Raw genomic sequence first — 16,962 nt, 5'->3', positions numbered from 1 at the left:
TTTATCATATTTTGACGCTTTTTTGTGTAAAATTTACCATGCTGTCAATTTTGTATTTTTGTAATTTTTCTCAGTTTTAAGAACAAAATGCATACTATTTCAACTTTTTTATTATAAATGATTGTAAAAATACATATCTAAGAAATTTGAAAAGACCAAAATGATATGGGATGAACATGATTCTTGTAAAATCATTGTTTGTATCCCTCACCCATTTTCTCAAAATTTTGGCTAAAAATACAGACTTGATTGGTCGTAAAATTTGAAAACTTGATTACTCAGAAACCATTCATTGTAAAAACACAATTTTTTCACAGAGTTATGTTTGATTATAATATTTTTAAAATTCATTGATATTTTCCACTTGTATCACAGGTTTTGAGAATAATTCACGAACGAGATTTCAACGAGACTGAACAAGACTGAAAAGTCAGAAGAATACATCCTTAAGTCTAATCTGACTTACCTCTATTCTTTACCTTTGTTTGAACATGGATTCTCCAGGATTGACAATTTGATCGTATTTATATGTTAGTATGCAAATATATAATGAATACAGTTTAATTCCGGTTTATCAGAGCTCTGCATGACTGGTTCCTTATATTTTGTATGCTCTCAAAAAGGGATTTGTGTGCCTTCGTATAGGTTCTAGATTTATTATAAGTACACTAATACCAAGCAATGAATATTCTTTTGTTAAATGGAATGGTAGGAAAATGCCTGTATATAAAAATTTACCTCACAAGTAACAGTACCCTAGATACCAAGGAATGTCTTTACTCCATTATCATTACGAGTGTAATTATAGAATATATAATCAAAACATATATTGTTATTTTGGTCTCTTGTGGAGAGTTGTCTCATTAGCAATTATACCACATCTTCTTTTTTATATTTGTTAAAGTCCTTGAATTATCCAAAACTTGATTTCTAGATTTTTTCCTCTTGACTTTCCATTTTAACACCCAGAATGTTTCAATTTTTTTTTTTATCAGTTTATTGTTTACCACTTCATTAGAAGATCACGTCATGAATGCTGTACAATTGTTTATACTAACTTTTCTATTACTTTTATATTTAATCACGGAAAATACAAATCATGTGTATCTCAAAAAGTAAAATCACAAAAATACTGAACTCCGTGGAAAATTCAAAACGGAAAGTGCGTAATCAAAGGGCAAAATCGAAAACTCAAAAACATGAAACGAATGGATAACAGCTTTCATGTTCTCCTGACTTGGTACAGACATTTTTGTATGTAGAAAATGGTGGATTAAACCTTGTTTTATAGCTAACTAAACCTCTCACTTGTATGACAGTCGGATATATTCCATTTTATTGACAACTATGTGTGAACAAAACAAACAGAAATAAAAAAAATGTCAAAAATAGGGCTACAGCAGTCAACATTATGTTATTATCTAAATCACTATAATATCAAACAAATATGTAAACAAACTTTGGCATAATTACTCAATGAAGAGATGTAGAAGTACAGAGCCACGTCATATGTATCATAGAAACACAAAAAGGCATACAGACAAACCATATTAGCAAAAATGAAATCTAAAATATACAAAAATTAGTATAACAATAACACAATGACGTGATGGTTAAGTACAGAGCCACGTCATGTGGAAAAAAGAAATACAAAAGGCATATAGACAAAGCATATAAGAAAAATTGAAAGACAAAAATACAAAAATTATCATGTAACAATTACACAGTGACGGGATGTTTAAGTACAGAAAAAAAGAAAATCACAAATATACTGAACTCCGAGCAAAATTCAAAAAGGAAAGTCCCTAACCAAATGGCAAAATGAAACGCTCAAACACATCAAACGTATGGATAAGAACTGCCATTTTCCTGACTTTGTACAGGCATTTTCTTTCGTATAGTGTATTAACCCTCGTTTTAAAGCTAGCTAAACCTCTCACTTGTATGACAGATTCATCAAATTCTATTATATTGACAAAGAAGCACAAAAAGGCATATAGACAAAGCACATTAGCAAAAATGAAAGACAATAATACGAAAGAGTTTTACAAAAACATGATAACGGGTTGTATATGTAAAAGCCACGTCATATGTATCAGAGAAACACAGAAAAGCATATAGACAAAGCACACTAGCTAAAATGAAAGACAGCAATTCGAGAATTATCATAGAACAATAAGACAATGACGGGATGTATAAGTTCAAAGTAACGTAAAATGGATTTTAATAAACAGACTTAACAGTAAAAGTTATGTTCATAAAGACAAATAAAATAATATTATAACACGTTATTAATATAATAAAAAAAACGTCAGTACCCAGAATATATACTACAAGACCACTGGTTCATCAACTTTCTGCTCAGACACTGGTATTTAATGTATTTATTTAAACATTTCAGAATGGCTCAGAAAAGATATAAACACAACAGAATTACACATTCAACTGTATATTCAATGATCTCACCTTGACTAGAGTTCGTTAAAATCACCAATATTATAGTACGGTAAACCGGGAAATTTTCATGTCGTCTTTGTTTCGCGTTTTATGAACACAATCTTAATTCGCGCCGTTTTGAATTCGTGATTTACCTTTGGCCTATATAATTTTGTTCATGTGGGATATAGAAAGTGAACAGCTTTACACGTAAATCAAGTGATAAAATTAATCAGAAATCTTTTGTTTTCGGACAATTAATGTTAAAAGAGATTAAAACTTGTGTCTTGTAAAAATACGTACGCAATAACAGAAAAGATGATAGCATCTTGACTAGATTTTGTTAAAATCATTACTATTATAGTAACTGAATACATATGAAAAAAATATTTTTCAATAACAAAAACCTTTCAAGTCTTTGAAATTTCAAAATATATTTTCAAACACATTCTGTCACGAAGTGTAGTTGTCTTGGCGATATCTTTTAAAATTGCTATAAAAGATGTGTGGCTATACATAAAACCAGGTTCACCCACCACTTTTAAAAAAAATATCCTGTACCAAATCAGGAATATGACAGTTGATATAAAAATGTCCGTTTCTGTTTAGATGTATAGTCAGTTAAGTCTGTTGGTTGTATTTAATTTTATAATTAAACACTTTTACCGAATTATTGAATTATATACAGTGATTTTATTATAAACATTTTATAACATTTTGTATATCTTATAAAGTAAAAATGACGTTTTATATTTATAAAACTATGATTTCGGAAGTATATTGAAGATAGTGTTGAATCTGTTGAATAGCCATTTTTGTTTTTTTCTGTTTCTACTACATGACATCACTCTGTTCTAAAATAACTGCATCATTTTCGTATATATAATATAAGTAAGTATGGTCAGTACAGTCTGTTTGTTGCATCGACTTGCATCACTTGTCCCTGAAATAACATTTACATGATATGAGTAAAAGACAGTTTAAATTGTAACACTTTCATCTTATTAATAGTTGCAGTGACTCTAGCGAAATATTTACTCTGTCACAAATCTGTAAGACTCTCTGTTGTGATAATGTCTTGTAATCTAAAAGATCTAGTTTTTTTAAAAAGCAACTGCTTACTGCACATACGTTCACCCTTAGGGTTTTGTTTCCTCATTTTGGAATTTCCTATGTAGTGTTTTGTAGATTTGTATGTAATTTCGTGGTCTTTCTCTTTTTGTTATGTCGTTGTCATTTTAAGTTCTCCTAATTATATTGAAATGTAACCTTGCTATCATACGCCCCTTTTTTTAATCTTCATTAATAAAACCCGTTATGAATCCAAGTTGGTTGTCGTTTGTTGATGTGTTATATATTTGTTTTTCGTTTATTTATGTACATATATTAGGCCGTTAGTTTATTTGTTTGATTTGTTTCACATTTGTCATTTGGGAACCTTTTATAGCTGACTATGCGGTATGGGCTTTGCTTATTGTTGAAGGCCGTACTGTAACCTATTGTTGTTAATATCTGTGTCATTTGGTCATTTGTTGAGAGTTTTCTTATTGGCAAACATACCACATCTTCTTTTTTATTCAACACACATATTTTCCTACTAATGTTGTGTTTATAAGTAGATCATTATAAAATGATTGAACAATTTTCATTGCTTCAATTATTGGTGTCCCTTTTGCTCAAAAGACCAAATCAATCATATTCAACAATGTATAGAAATAATGATTCTGGAAAATATGTAGATAGTTATCAAAGGTACCAGGATTGTCACTTAATACGTCAGACGCGCGTTTCATCTACATACGACTCATCAGTTACGCTCAGATCAAAATAGTTGTAAAGCCAAACAAATACAAAGTTGAAATGCACTGAGGACCCAAAATTCCAAAAAGTTGTGCCAAATACGAATAAGGTAATCTATTCCCGGGATAACAAAATCCTTAGTTGTTCGAAAAATTTTAAAGTTTTGACAACAGGAAATTTATTAAAATGACCATATAATTGATATTCATGTCAACACCGAAGCGCTGGTGATACCCTCGGAACGATATTTAATTCGTCAATGACAACTTATTCTTTCAGAGGCATACAAGTTAATTCTCTATACGGAATTAACATCCTTATATCGTTATATTAATATAGAAAACATTTCATTGGTCAAATATACGTATGGCATTTTATCGTTAATGTCATTATAATCCGACTAAACAAACGATATGTCCATAAGCGGATTTGTGTAAAGGGGATTAACCTCCTTATTTGTATATATACTAAGTAATTCTGGTCTTTCATCGGTTGAAATATGACACAACAAAATGCAAACGTTTGCCTCATAATCCGATTAAGTAATCAACATGTCCTTAAAAGTAATTTACGGTGTCATGACCTTATATGGGAGTACTTATACTTCTATGATTGGAGTTTTGGTCTATTTTTTTAGATTGGTGAATTCCCTGTTGACCGCCATATAGCTGCCTTGCCGCCTCACGTTTATAGTGTATACTAAAATGTCATCCACCTTACTACTTAGTACCTCAGAAGCAGCATACTGCAGTAAATGTCGTCTAGAAACCTCAAGTTGTTAAAACACAGGAATAATTTAATAAACAATAAATTAACAAATTAACAAAGAGATACATGGATTATGAATAAATACGAAATTCAATAATGAAGAAATAGTAAAATTACAAACCAGATCCCGATGGTTCTGAAAGTTTATGTATCGTCGTAACGATAGCATCAGCAGTTTTTCCAAGGAAATTAATATTCTCATCGGTCAGCATAACTTGTAGATTATCACATTCCTGATGATAACATTGTATCATATCACCCCGAAAATCGGCTGCAAAAACAAATGAAATGGCAGGTTTTACAGTTTACATTTTACATTCTCTACACACAACCTCTCAACGTTAGATATTTTCAATATAAGTCAAAATTAACATCTTCAAACTTTCTTAATATTACTCAAATGCTAGTTTGACATCTTCGAGAAACAAAGTTGCTGAACTTTATATTTTGTATTTCATACATGTTATATTCATAGTGTACGGTGTCCATTCTGAGAACAAATACCATAACACATTGAAGGTGATAGATAAAAATATGAATGTAGCTGTATAATATATTTTTAATTAATTCTAAAATAGCACATTACCTGAATCCGTCAACCAGATGGCTGGTAAATCACTTTCCCAGAAATTTCCATGATCACTACGCATGAAGTCACTAAGGGCGTATTTTTTGGCAGCTGATGGTATTTCGCTATATTTAATAAACGCCAGTGGAAAAGATTCGATTTCATATTTTGGTGTCCCCAGCTCTCTCCAAGACGAAAGAAATTCTGCAGCTAAGTATGTATCGTTAGTTGGTTTTCGGTATATCAAATTAAGAAAGTCTCCTTGGAAATTGTCAGAAGCTACACTGGCATAGGCTTCTGGAAATGCTGTTTGAAACTGAAATAAAATAAAGAAATTGTTTCACATTTTTATTTCAATGGGGCCTTTGATAGCTCACAATACGAGATGGATTTTTTTCATGGTTGAAGGCCATACGGCGACCTATAATTACTAATATCCACGTCATTTGAATTCTTGTGGAGAGTTGTTTTATTATCTGTAGTTGATTGTCGGTATATCAGCGCGTAAGACATCACCTGAAAGTTAAGGTCCAAAGCTTCTATCTTTGAATTTTGTAACGATAATTATTTGATGAACGAAGTATCCATGTTGAGAGGTTTTAAATACTAGTTCTCTCAATTTAGAATTATAGAATAAATCATGTCTCATGCATCTCCAAGGACATACCTATCGTTATACATCTGTATCACCTTTATGACAAATATAATTGTCCCCGGTGATGAAGACACAAGCAGTAAATTTTGTACATGGAATTCACACAACATATATCTAAATTGAATGATAAACGAGATAGGTGTCGAAAAGTCTAATTAAAACACAACATACATGCTATTTACAAAGGAAATCATGGACAATCGAAGGTTTGGTTTATTTTCATTGGTAATTTCAACAAACATGACAAAATAAATCTGCCTCAACTTATATATATACCTAAATACTGCATTTAAAGAGTATATACTAGTGTTGTCAACGGTTAACCGGTTTAACGGTTAATCGGTCGAACGACCGAATACCGAATACCAAAAACGTTAACCGGTTAACCGGACTTTTTTGTCATTTTTGACAGATTTGATATAAATTTGTATTGAAATCATTAAATAGTTAGGTTTTATTTAAAAATTGTCGTCTTGGTAATTAATTTGACAGATCAATTGTCCAGTAAATTGATTGCTATTGTTAATCCTATAAACATAAAATTAATTAGAACTTGTCTCTCAGCTCGGGGCATTGCTTCATTATTTCATTTCTGATCTAATATTGTGTAAACCTTCACCTAAATGTACAACCTCCGTCGCGCAAGGTTTAGTCTTACTTTAAACGAAATGCTTACAAAAAATTGTGAAATGCAAACCAATGTGAATGTACTCAATGTATACGTGATAGTACGAGTAACATGCAAACAAAGTAACGAAACGGTGAACTATAGTGGTGAATTTCTGTGTCATTTTGATCTCTTGTGGAGAATTGTCTAATTGGCAATCATCTTCTTTTTTATAATCAATCATTTAAATTGAAATACTCCACAACATTTTTGGAGTCAACAAGTGATTTTTCAATCTGAAGTTGGTACAAACGCTATAGTTGATACGGTGTAGTTGATTATTTAAAGCCAAACTTCGCCAGGAATCCTCACAGATAAGCCTTATAACAAAGAGGACAAACTTCAATTCTAAAAGCGTAAATTTATGACTTGGATGAAAGGTTGTCAAATTGACACTCATACCCCATATGTTATATCTATGTGTGGTACTATTGATAAGGCTTTCAAGCACCAACTCAAACTACCGGTTATATATAACCAGTTAATCGGTCGAACGATTATCCGAGTAACCGGTTAGGCAAAAGTGTACGATTTGACAACACTAGTATATACTATACAATAATATATAAAGTATATTACAATTATTGTATGGCGTTATAAACTAGATATTATGGAGCGTAAATGTTTTTTAATATCTGTACTACAACAGCTGGGGTGTAAAAAAATTATCCATTTGATTTGGTGTTAGTGTGAACTCACACTCTGGCCGCCGGCCAGCGGGATAACCTTACACTGACACACCGCTTCCTTATGGGATAACTATAACTGACTTGGTACAGTCATTTACTTATGTAGAAACAATTGGATTATATCTGGTTTTATAGCTAGCTTAACCTCTCACTTGTATAATAGTCACATAAATTGTTCCGTGTCACCTTTTTATATCCCTTCGTTGAAATTGAGACCTCAGTGCAAACAAGCGTCATATCGAACCAAATACATAATCCGCTGTAAAAAATGGAAACCAACACTTTAACTGTTACTTGTAAATGCTTGACAATCAACCACAAAAGACATATGGTTTAGACAACCTGATGTGGCACACGTACACAATGTCTTGCATTAACTTGCATGTTTTCAGATCATATGTCAATTTGTTCATTATACGGACAAACAGAAGAATGATAATTTAAAAGGCAGTAATGTAATTTTTCTCAATCTTCCAATGTTTGGAGCAATAAAATGGGGTTTTCTTTCCTATATGAGTGATTGATATAGCATACCGCGTCTTCTATTTGTGGTGGAATCGTCTGAGATCTAGCTGTGGTATTATAGTTCATCATAGTGTCCAATATAATAACACCTTGTATCACTGATGGTAGGGCATTACCATAATTTAATATTAACCACGGAGGTAGCCATTCCTGAAGTAAATGTCGGCTTCCAAGTGGAACATTAGGGAGTTTGCAATCTGACGTTCCAACGCACGCTGTGGTAAAAAAACAAAGACAATTTGATTCTATCATGACATAAAGCTTTGAGGCAAATACATGTACTTGGTTTTGTTTCAACTACACCTATAACTGTTATTTCTGTCTACCTACTGAAATCCTTTATATTATAACATAATTCGTTTCGAGTCCTCCCGAGATAAAACTTCGTAAACTTAAGTCTGGGATTTCATAATTTATTGATTGAGGTCTTTGACCAGTATGAAGATCGATATTTTATTTCTGTTAGTCTTACTTAGTGTCAGAGTTAGTCGTTCTCTTTTGAACAAATTTTTACAGTTCATTCCCATTATGTGCTGTCACACCACCGTCAAGGGTTAGTGAAGGACTCAACGCTGATAATTGAAAACAAGGGTGGGGGTGTAAAATGCACTTTACAAGAAAAGTAAGAGGATTTGCAATGATTTCTTTTAAGCTATCTTTCTGAAAAATATGTATTGTGTTGAGAAAAGGTTTTTTTTTCTTCAAATATTAATATCTAAATAAATGTCAGTATATGTTGCACTTTGTAAATACGCCTCTTTCGGGGAAAAATGTAATATTTATAGATATTTTGTTTTGTTTACGAACTGGTTCCCAGATATGATATCTATGTTTTATCTCAAAGAGACATAACTTAGGAATTGTACCAATATAAAACACCTGGATAGCGTTGATATTGAATTTGGAGGAAGATCCAAAGCCAAAGGAAGAGAAGTACAGAATTTTGGTGTATACAGTTTGATCTCTTAGAAGAACGGGGCCTAGCCATGTTGAAAATATGCCGCACAAAACTATGTTTTAACTTTCCATTCATAGTTAAATTGACACAGTTTTAACTGTTAAAGGTGTTTATACAGGCATTGGCACTCACACCACATCTTCTCCTATATCAGTTTACAGAAGTTCAACATTAGCGGAACTAGTTAGTCAGGTTGGTAATGATATCTGTGTCTTTCGTGTGAGGTAAATTGTCCTGCCTAAGAATTAAGGAGATAAATGTTTGAAATAAAAAAAAAACTATATAACACGGGTTTATGTTTACATGAACTGAGAACAGAAAATAAACATACATCCATATTCTTCCAAATCAAATGCTACAAAAATCATTGTATTTTTCCTTTTGACACCATTTTTATTCCTATCAGTCAATTGTCTAACAACTTCTAACATGGCTGCAACTCCTGCTCCATTATCATCAACTCCTGTGAAAATATAAATAGTTTATCATAATTTTGACTGTTTGAATATTTGGGATTTTTCAAGTCGCTGTTTCAGCTGTATGCGTGTATTCTCAGAGCATAATATTTGCGTTACCAAAACATTTACTGGAACAGGACTTACTTTTAAACATCGTTGTTAAACAATTTTAACAAGTATTTGATGCAATCGCATTTAATCTTTATTCAAAGAAAAGAAATCAAAGACATAGGACCACCTAAAGTTTACTTCACACCTTAAGGAAACTGCAATTTTAACAGGTTCAAAGAAATTTTAAGTATTTATTCAAAATATTATTAGAAAAACCTTCTTGTAGGGACATTAACTGCCAAATTCATGTTCACATTTGATTTATAACATACTAACTAACACATATATCAAATAATAAAAAGTCTGAAATAAGGAAATAAACAATTTACAATGCATAACATGTATCAGCATTTTATGTGTGTTAAAGTCAAAACGCCATCGTATTAAATACCAAGTTGACCTCCGAAGACTGCTGACGTTCATTCAACCCGATCTAAAAATAGATATAGAAATAAATATAAAGTGAACTCTTGCGATTTAATTTTTCTAGGTACGCTTGCTTTAATATAATAATAGGTTTAATCAAGACAAAAGTAGTATCTCGTTGTTCAGTAGTCATTAATCGATTTAACTAAAATAATTCAGTTTCACAAACCAAAACTGAGGGAAACACATCAATTATAAGATGATCCCTTCCCCCAACAAAACCCAACCCAAAACAACAGAAATACTGAACTGCTACAAAATCAAACGCCAATATACATAGAGACTATTTGATAAAACTGTCATAATCCTTACTGGGTACATAACATTTTAATACAATACAAAAAAAAAATGCTCAGGGCAGAAAAATACATTAATACATAGTGTAATAGGGCATTTCAACATGCAAACCACAGAATTACAACGAACAACTTAATTATTTTACGACAGTTCACAAATATAGCGCAAAAGAATTATAAAATGTGCGTCACACGAAAGTATCAATCCCACACAAAGTGACGTCACAGATAAAAATGTCTGAAAATAGAATATCGTATTGTTATTCAGTTTATAACGGTGTAATTTGATGGTTTTTTTTTTAACAATTACAAATATTTTTTAATCCTCGTTTTTTTCACGGTATATGAATGAGTTTTCGTTGATCAAATCAGTCATTCAAATGCTTTATGCAGGTTTTACTTTCAATGTTGTATTTCTTGTGCTTTTAATAACTGAACATGCCAAATAAATATATTATTTCACTATTTCGTTTTCATTAATGATCGAAAATTGCAAATCATATTTTATTAAATTTAGTATCTCGTAGCTAATGCCTCTTTAAAAAAAACATAATGCCCCTGTAAAACATTATTTTTTCCTTTTGGTAGACCTTACAATATTTTAGTAAGAAACGTAATTCGAGGGAAAATTCAACAAAATCTTTAATTCAATAATTTGTTTTAAAGATTCAACTTATCGTTTTACATATGCAGCAAATGAATAATTTCTGCTATTGCAATCTATTAAGTTCAATTTATTATATATATTTTTTTTCACACAAATAAAATATGTTTATTGGAATTATGCTTACCGTGCGTAGCAGCTAACAGAAAGCTAAAACAGCTGACATAAATGACTTTAAGTACCTATAATACTTGCCGAGTCAAGTTTTAACATAGCGTTTAGCTCTTTCTAAAACAAAAACTACTAGTATGTGAAAAGAATCAAAAGGAATATGTATATGATAAGTATTTATATTCATAGGGATAAGTTAGCACATGTAACGTGTTAGCTAACATGTTGATTGATAAGTAATGTCAAATACACTGTTTAAAAAAATAGGTATCGAGCTAATCACTTGTGGAAGTATGCTTTTTTGTCATTAATGTGTATAAATGAAGTGTGTATCGTGCTTTTTTTTCAAAAATATAATAAAAAGTATGGATTACAAAACTTTTTTTCACGCTACAGGTTGCGGAATATTATCTGATTTTGTATCGATTATGCATCGAAAATCAAGTTTTGTGTGTTAAACAGAAAACTACACTAACGAATATTAATATAAAACGTGAGAAAATAGCTCTTTCAACATTCTTTCAGATAAGAAAAAGTATATGGGGTGACCGGAATTTTTTTCTTGCTACTCATTAAAATAGGTAAATTCACAACACTTTCTATTATAAAATTATTTTATCGGAGTTATTTCCAAACATTTGGTTTTTTTTCAAATACAGCATTGAATATGATAAAACACATACTTTTCTGTATTAGCATTAGAAGTCTTACCCATGAAGTACATGCTAGTCCACAAATGTGAACATTGCATTAAAGATCTTGATCAATTGTTTGTTATCTGCTACTTCAAAATCCAAGATAGAGGAAGAGGGCCGGGCCGCCTTAAACAAATTTTACCTTTTGTTTCTCTTACTGTATCGTAATGTGCACCTAGTCCAATGATCCGGTCATTTGCTGTTCCAAAGTTAGTGCCTTTTGCTATACCAATTACTGACTGAAAACTCTAGAAAAATGTACGTTCAATTAATTAATATTCATACTCAGAAATATAAATATTAAATAATTTACAGCTTTTCTTTACTTGACGCGATATAGAGGGTAAAACATTGATTATATGCGACTGCTCTACATTTGTTTGTTTTGTCAGTTTTCTGTTTGCTTTGTATCGGTCCAATGAATTAATCCCCTTTTCGACTAATTTTTATAGTTTTCTTATGTTTTACTCTTTCAGCTTTGTTCTAGGTCAACGGAAGGGTTTGGCTCTTTCAAACATGTTTAGACCCTCCACATTCTTCATATGTCTGTCAAAGTTAGGAGCCTGTAATTCAGTGGTTGTCAGTTAATACTGAAGATCATCTTTGTTTTTCCTCCATTGTTTTGTAGATAAATCAGGTCAGTAGGTCACTTGTATGTATCGTTCTACATTTGACATTGCGGGGCCTTTTATGGTTCAATGTGGGATATGGGCTTTGCTCATTGTGAAAGGACGCGCAGTGACATAAAGATGTTAATTTGTATGTCATCTTGTCTCTGGTGAAGAGTTGTCCCAATTTGCAATTATACTGCATCGTCATATTTTTATCCGATCTTGTACGAGTGTCAACCTTTGTATATCTTGTGATAATTTGTTTGTCGTTTGATTAATTGGGATTTTATCTGTATCACTGTTTACTAATAAGACATAATATTGCATTTTGTCGCCTTAGATATGTTAGATAGATTACATTCTCTCTTTTTGAAAATGTTTTGTTTAATTTTTTTTTTTAGAAATCTTATGATCTAACTTAATTTAAACATATAAAGATTTAAGAGTAATCGTCTAAATATGCATATAGTATTTAGCTATCATATTGTATTTATGTGACCTTCACATTCCAATGTTCAACGACAGTTATCTTATAGCCATAACCTTTTCGTTCACAAAAGACTCACAGTTTTAATTGCGCTGAAGAATATACGCGTGTAAGAGATTTAAATTATAGTGTGTATTTATTTCCATATGTATAAAAGATTTTGGTATATTGACTAAGTTTGATAAAGCATGTTATTGTGTTTTGAGCAACATATTCCTTAACTGATTATTACCATATCATATCATTATGTTTTCAAAGTCATTTACATACCTTAATTTAGTAACAACCTTAACGACGGTTTGGTAAATAATAGTACGGATAGATTCAATAGATATGTAGTACTCTAAAGTGCGATGATATTCTCAAGTGGGATGGTGTCAAACGCTAAAGTACGATAGTATTATACGCGGAATTGCGATTGTGAAGCATTATAAAGTATGTTGGTGTAACGGGAAGGGGGTCCATGCAATGTGTTTTACACTTGTCATTGATAGACCCTATATAGTTTGCTATGCGGCGACGACCAAGGTTCCACGTCATTACTTCAGGTCGTAAGGTTTCTGTCTAGTTGACGTGTAGTCATATCTTTAACAGAAATGAGGAAGCATATGGTTAAAAATATATGAAGGAATGCTGTAATAAGAAAGTACAAAAATAGACATAATTTCACAATGTTCAAGTGAGCCATTCAAACTTTTTCCTCTTAAATTAAACGTAATTTTGCAACCTTAACATAAATTGTAGAAATGCTAAAATTGTTTCATTAACAATAATCAAATGGTCATGCATATGTGATATTTGCTACTGTACGTTCAACAAGCAACAATTAGTTTACACTATTTGAATTTATTAATCTATTTTACCGAACTACTGTAAAATATAACGTTCAAAGTGTTTTTTACACAGCGGCTGTTTTACTGTAATGCGCTTGATCATTCTTGTTGCTTTCCACTGTTATCGGGAATACGCACTTTGGTATTGAAGCATCGGACTTAAGCGTGATCCATTAAATAGCACAGACCATCGCTTTTTAGCGTATCAAACCATCGTTCTTTAGAGTAGACGTTCGCACTTTAGCGTGACCATGGCGTTTAAGCGTCTCCATCGCACTTTACAGATGTAAAGAATATGGGGACACAAATACTCTCCTGTTATTGTTTGTTGAATCATTGATATATATCCTTAAATGCATGCCATTTATTCGAGTAGAGAATAACCACATTTAAACATGTATAGCAGAGAAACGATAATCTATAATATAGACGTTACTTCCTTTTTCTGCAATCATAGTACGTCTCATCCGGTTGCATACGAGAATAGGTCGAAAAAAATATTCCCTTGCATTTGACAGTTGTTTAAGGAATTGATCCTACATTTTATAGCAGTAAAACATTTCTGAGTCATAAAAATATATCTGGGGTATTTCAAATTACCATTATTTTTTTAAATTTGGGGTTTCTATAGAATATTTTGGAAACTTGAGATTACATGGTTACTAAAGCTAGTACACAGGTTAAAAGAAAGGGAAATTTGATTGGTTAACTTTCAGTGTAGCTATTTTCTATGCAATGCAATGTTATATGATATTTTTTCTATAGTACTAGAAAGGATAACACTTTATTAACGCCAAGTATATCTTTATTTGAAACAAAGATAAATTGTGCACAATTTTTTGAAAAAGTGCAAATTTAACAAGACTTATAGGGGAAAATAAATGGTGATATTGCACCTTTATATTATAACTTACAGTATTTGATACAGATGGTTCCTGAAATGTATGGTATTCAGTAGTTAGTCCATGTCTCAAGAATTCTCCATGAATATACTCTTTTGCGGCATATTTATATTCTTTGTATTCAGGATCGTGGTGCCTGGTATTAGAAAAACAATTCCGGATCGAGGTCTCCATATACACTGTATCAGCAGACTCTACGCAATGCACTGTAATATAATATTTATGTCATGGTTATGTGCTAAATGTAAGAATATAGAGGAACAGATGATAATTTTATTCAATATTCAATACCAATAAGTTGTCTCATATAGTGTTTTAAATTTTACTAAATTTTATTATCTTGAATACTATTATAGAAAGAGATAACCTGTAAAAAGCAATAATGTTCAGCAAAGTAAGATTTACAAATAAGTCAACATGACTGAAATGGTCAATTGACCCCCTAAGGAGTTAATGTCCTTTATAGTCATTTTTTAACAATTTTAATTGGGCCAAGTTCATTATAGATAGAGATAATTGTAAGCAGCAAGAATGTTCAGTAAAGTAAGATGTAAAAACACATCACCATCACCAAAACACAATTTTGTCATGAATCCATCTGTTTCTTTTGTTTAATATTCACATATACCAAGGTGAGCGACACAGGCTCTTTAGAGCCTCTAGTTTATATAGACCACTAATTTTGGAATAATGCTTTGAAACATACAACTCCAAGATAATCAATGCTATAATGTAAACTGTGTTTTCAAATCTTAAGAAAACTCAAGTTCGTGTCAATTTTAAAGTCTCAGATAAAGGCGACAACAATTCAGAAGACATGCCTGTGCTTCTCAAATTAGCTCTGAATTAAAAACAAATATGCATTAATCTATTTTCTACGCGACAATAAGTGTTTTCTTTTAATTTTTTTTACCCTTAAATTAAAACAATTTAAAATACTCACATGAACACAGACAGTATATGATAAAACGCCTTCCATCAAAAGAAACCATTTTAAAACATTGAAGGCAATTTGATGCAAAATACGACATGAAAACATTATCAAAGGACATGTTATAAAACCACTTGTAAACACTTCAGAGTTCAAGAATATAATTAGTGAACGGAAAAATAAGTACCATGATACATTCTTAAGCGATAATATTTTTTTACTTAATTTCTTCGTTTACATTTTTTAGATCTCTGGGTGCATTTTGGAAAATGATATTCCTACGGCCGTTCCTTTTGATGTTTATATTTCCTAAATCGGTCACTGCAAAGCTGGTAAATTTTTAAGATGGTGATTTCATAACCATAAATGAATTAAAAACTATAGGAAATAAATTCTTTCACCGTCAAGCAATTTGTTTTCAAGTTTTTATTAAAAAGGTGTTTACGTTTATAAAGCCTGTAAATTTAGAATCGTTCATCGCAAACTTATGAATGCCATGCCTGACGTGCATTTTCTCAACATTGACGAAAAGCAGTCAAAAACGTTAACCTTCATTATCTGCATTAAACCAAATATTTGCGTCATGTATTTAAAACTTGTATCTCTTTGAAGTGACAATAGCGACACTATTTGACAGTATTGATTGATAAAAGGTTACTTGTCTTCAGCTATTTGCCAAATAAAACGAACTAAAAATTACTACCTTATTTGCATTATTTTTGATAAATTTTGTCAAAATAAGCTCAATAATTATCATCATCTTTCAAGACATTAATTCGATGTCATTTTGACCTGTATTATTATCCCACACAACATTGGTAAACTTTTCTATTCATATGAAGTATACTAAAATCCCTTCAGGCCAAGAACCGCAATTCTTACATCAGTTCAAAATGGCGAAAGGATTACAATTATTTCGTTTTAAAGATCCAGTATACCATGTTGTATCTTACACACTATCCGAAAATTTTGTATTTTGCCACTTTCTCTCCATCTTCCTGAACATGCATGACATATTTGCCAATGGACGTTTTAGTAACCAACAACCAATCAATCTCCCCCAGGATATGTACTTCTGAATTTTACCCATATTTGAATGAATTCAATCAACATATCTGTGTTACCTATTTTTCTTAAATAATATTAATACAAAGGTATGATTAAATATAATTTATTATTAGTTAGACAACCAGCAAAGTTTAAAACAATCTTTTTTGGTATCTATAGGTTTATTGCTAAATCAGATCTAGAATGAAAATTATAAAGTCTATTCATGATAATTCATTAATCCAATTTGTATAATATTACTTCAGTTGCAATATCCAAGCTCTGTATAAAGGCATCATTATTTTATACAGCTATTTTTCTAAA

General features: G+C 31.3%; 1 protein-coding gene across 1 annotated transcript; it reads right to left on the bottom strand.

The window, feature by feature from the left end:
• Nucleotides 1–2,207: 2,207 nt before the first annotated feature.
• LOC139524765 (uncharacterized protein YfbL-like) lies at nucleotides 2,208–15,750 on the bottom strand. Its single transcript, XM_071319829.1, has 8 exons — nucleotides 15,604–15,750; nucleotides 14,673–14,866; nucleotides 11,970–12,075; nucleotides 9,398–9,529; nucleotides 8,118–8,323; nucleotides 5,591–5,888; nucleotides 5,126–5,275; nucleotides 2,208–3,379 (listed from the first exon to the last, which is right to left on the bottom strand). Exons 1-8 carry the CDS (start codon nucleotides 15,710–15,712, stop codon nucleotides 3,291–3,293), a joined length of 1,284 nt encoding a protein of 427 aa, XP_071175930.1. The 5' UTR covers nucleotides 15,713–15,750; the 3' UTR covers nucleotides 2,208–3,290.
• Between the last annotated feature and the right edge of the window lie 1,212 nt (nucleotides 15,751–16,962).

This window comes from Mytilus edulis, chromosome 5, assembly GCF_963676685.1.
Source record: "Mytilus edulis chromosome 5, xbMytEdul2.2, whole genome shotgun sequence".
NCBI lineage: Eukaryota > Metazoa > Mollusca > Bivalvia > Mytilida > Mytilidae > Mytilus > Mytilus edulis.
This window is presented reverse-complemented; position numbering and strand designations above follow the sequence as displayed.

What these genes read in the sequence shown, in the direction of transcription:
- LOC139524765 (XM_071319829.1), bottom strand. Translation starts at nt 15,712, where the DNA reads ATGTCCTTTGATAATGTTTTCATGTCGTATTTTGCATCAAATTGCCTT. An exon ending in CATATACTGTCTGTGTTCAT is followed by an intron (nt 14,867 to 15,603) that starts GTGAGTATTTTA and finishes ATTATATTACAG; the next exon opens with TGCATTGCGTAGAGTCTGCT. An exon ending in CATCTGGTTGACGGATTCAG is followed by an intron (nt 5,276 to 5,590) that starts GTAATGTGCTAT and finishes TTGTTTTTGCAG; the next exon opens with CCGATTTTCGGGGTGATATG.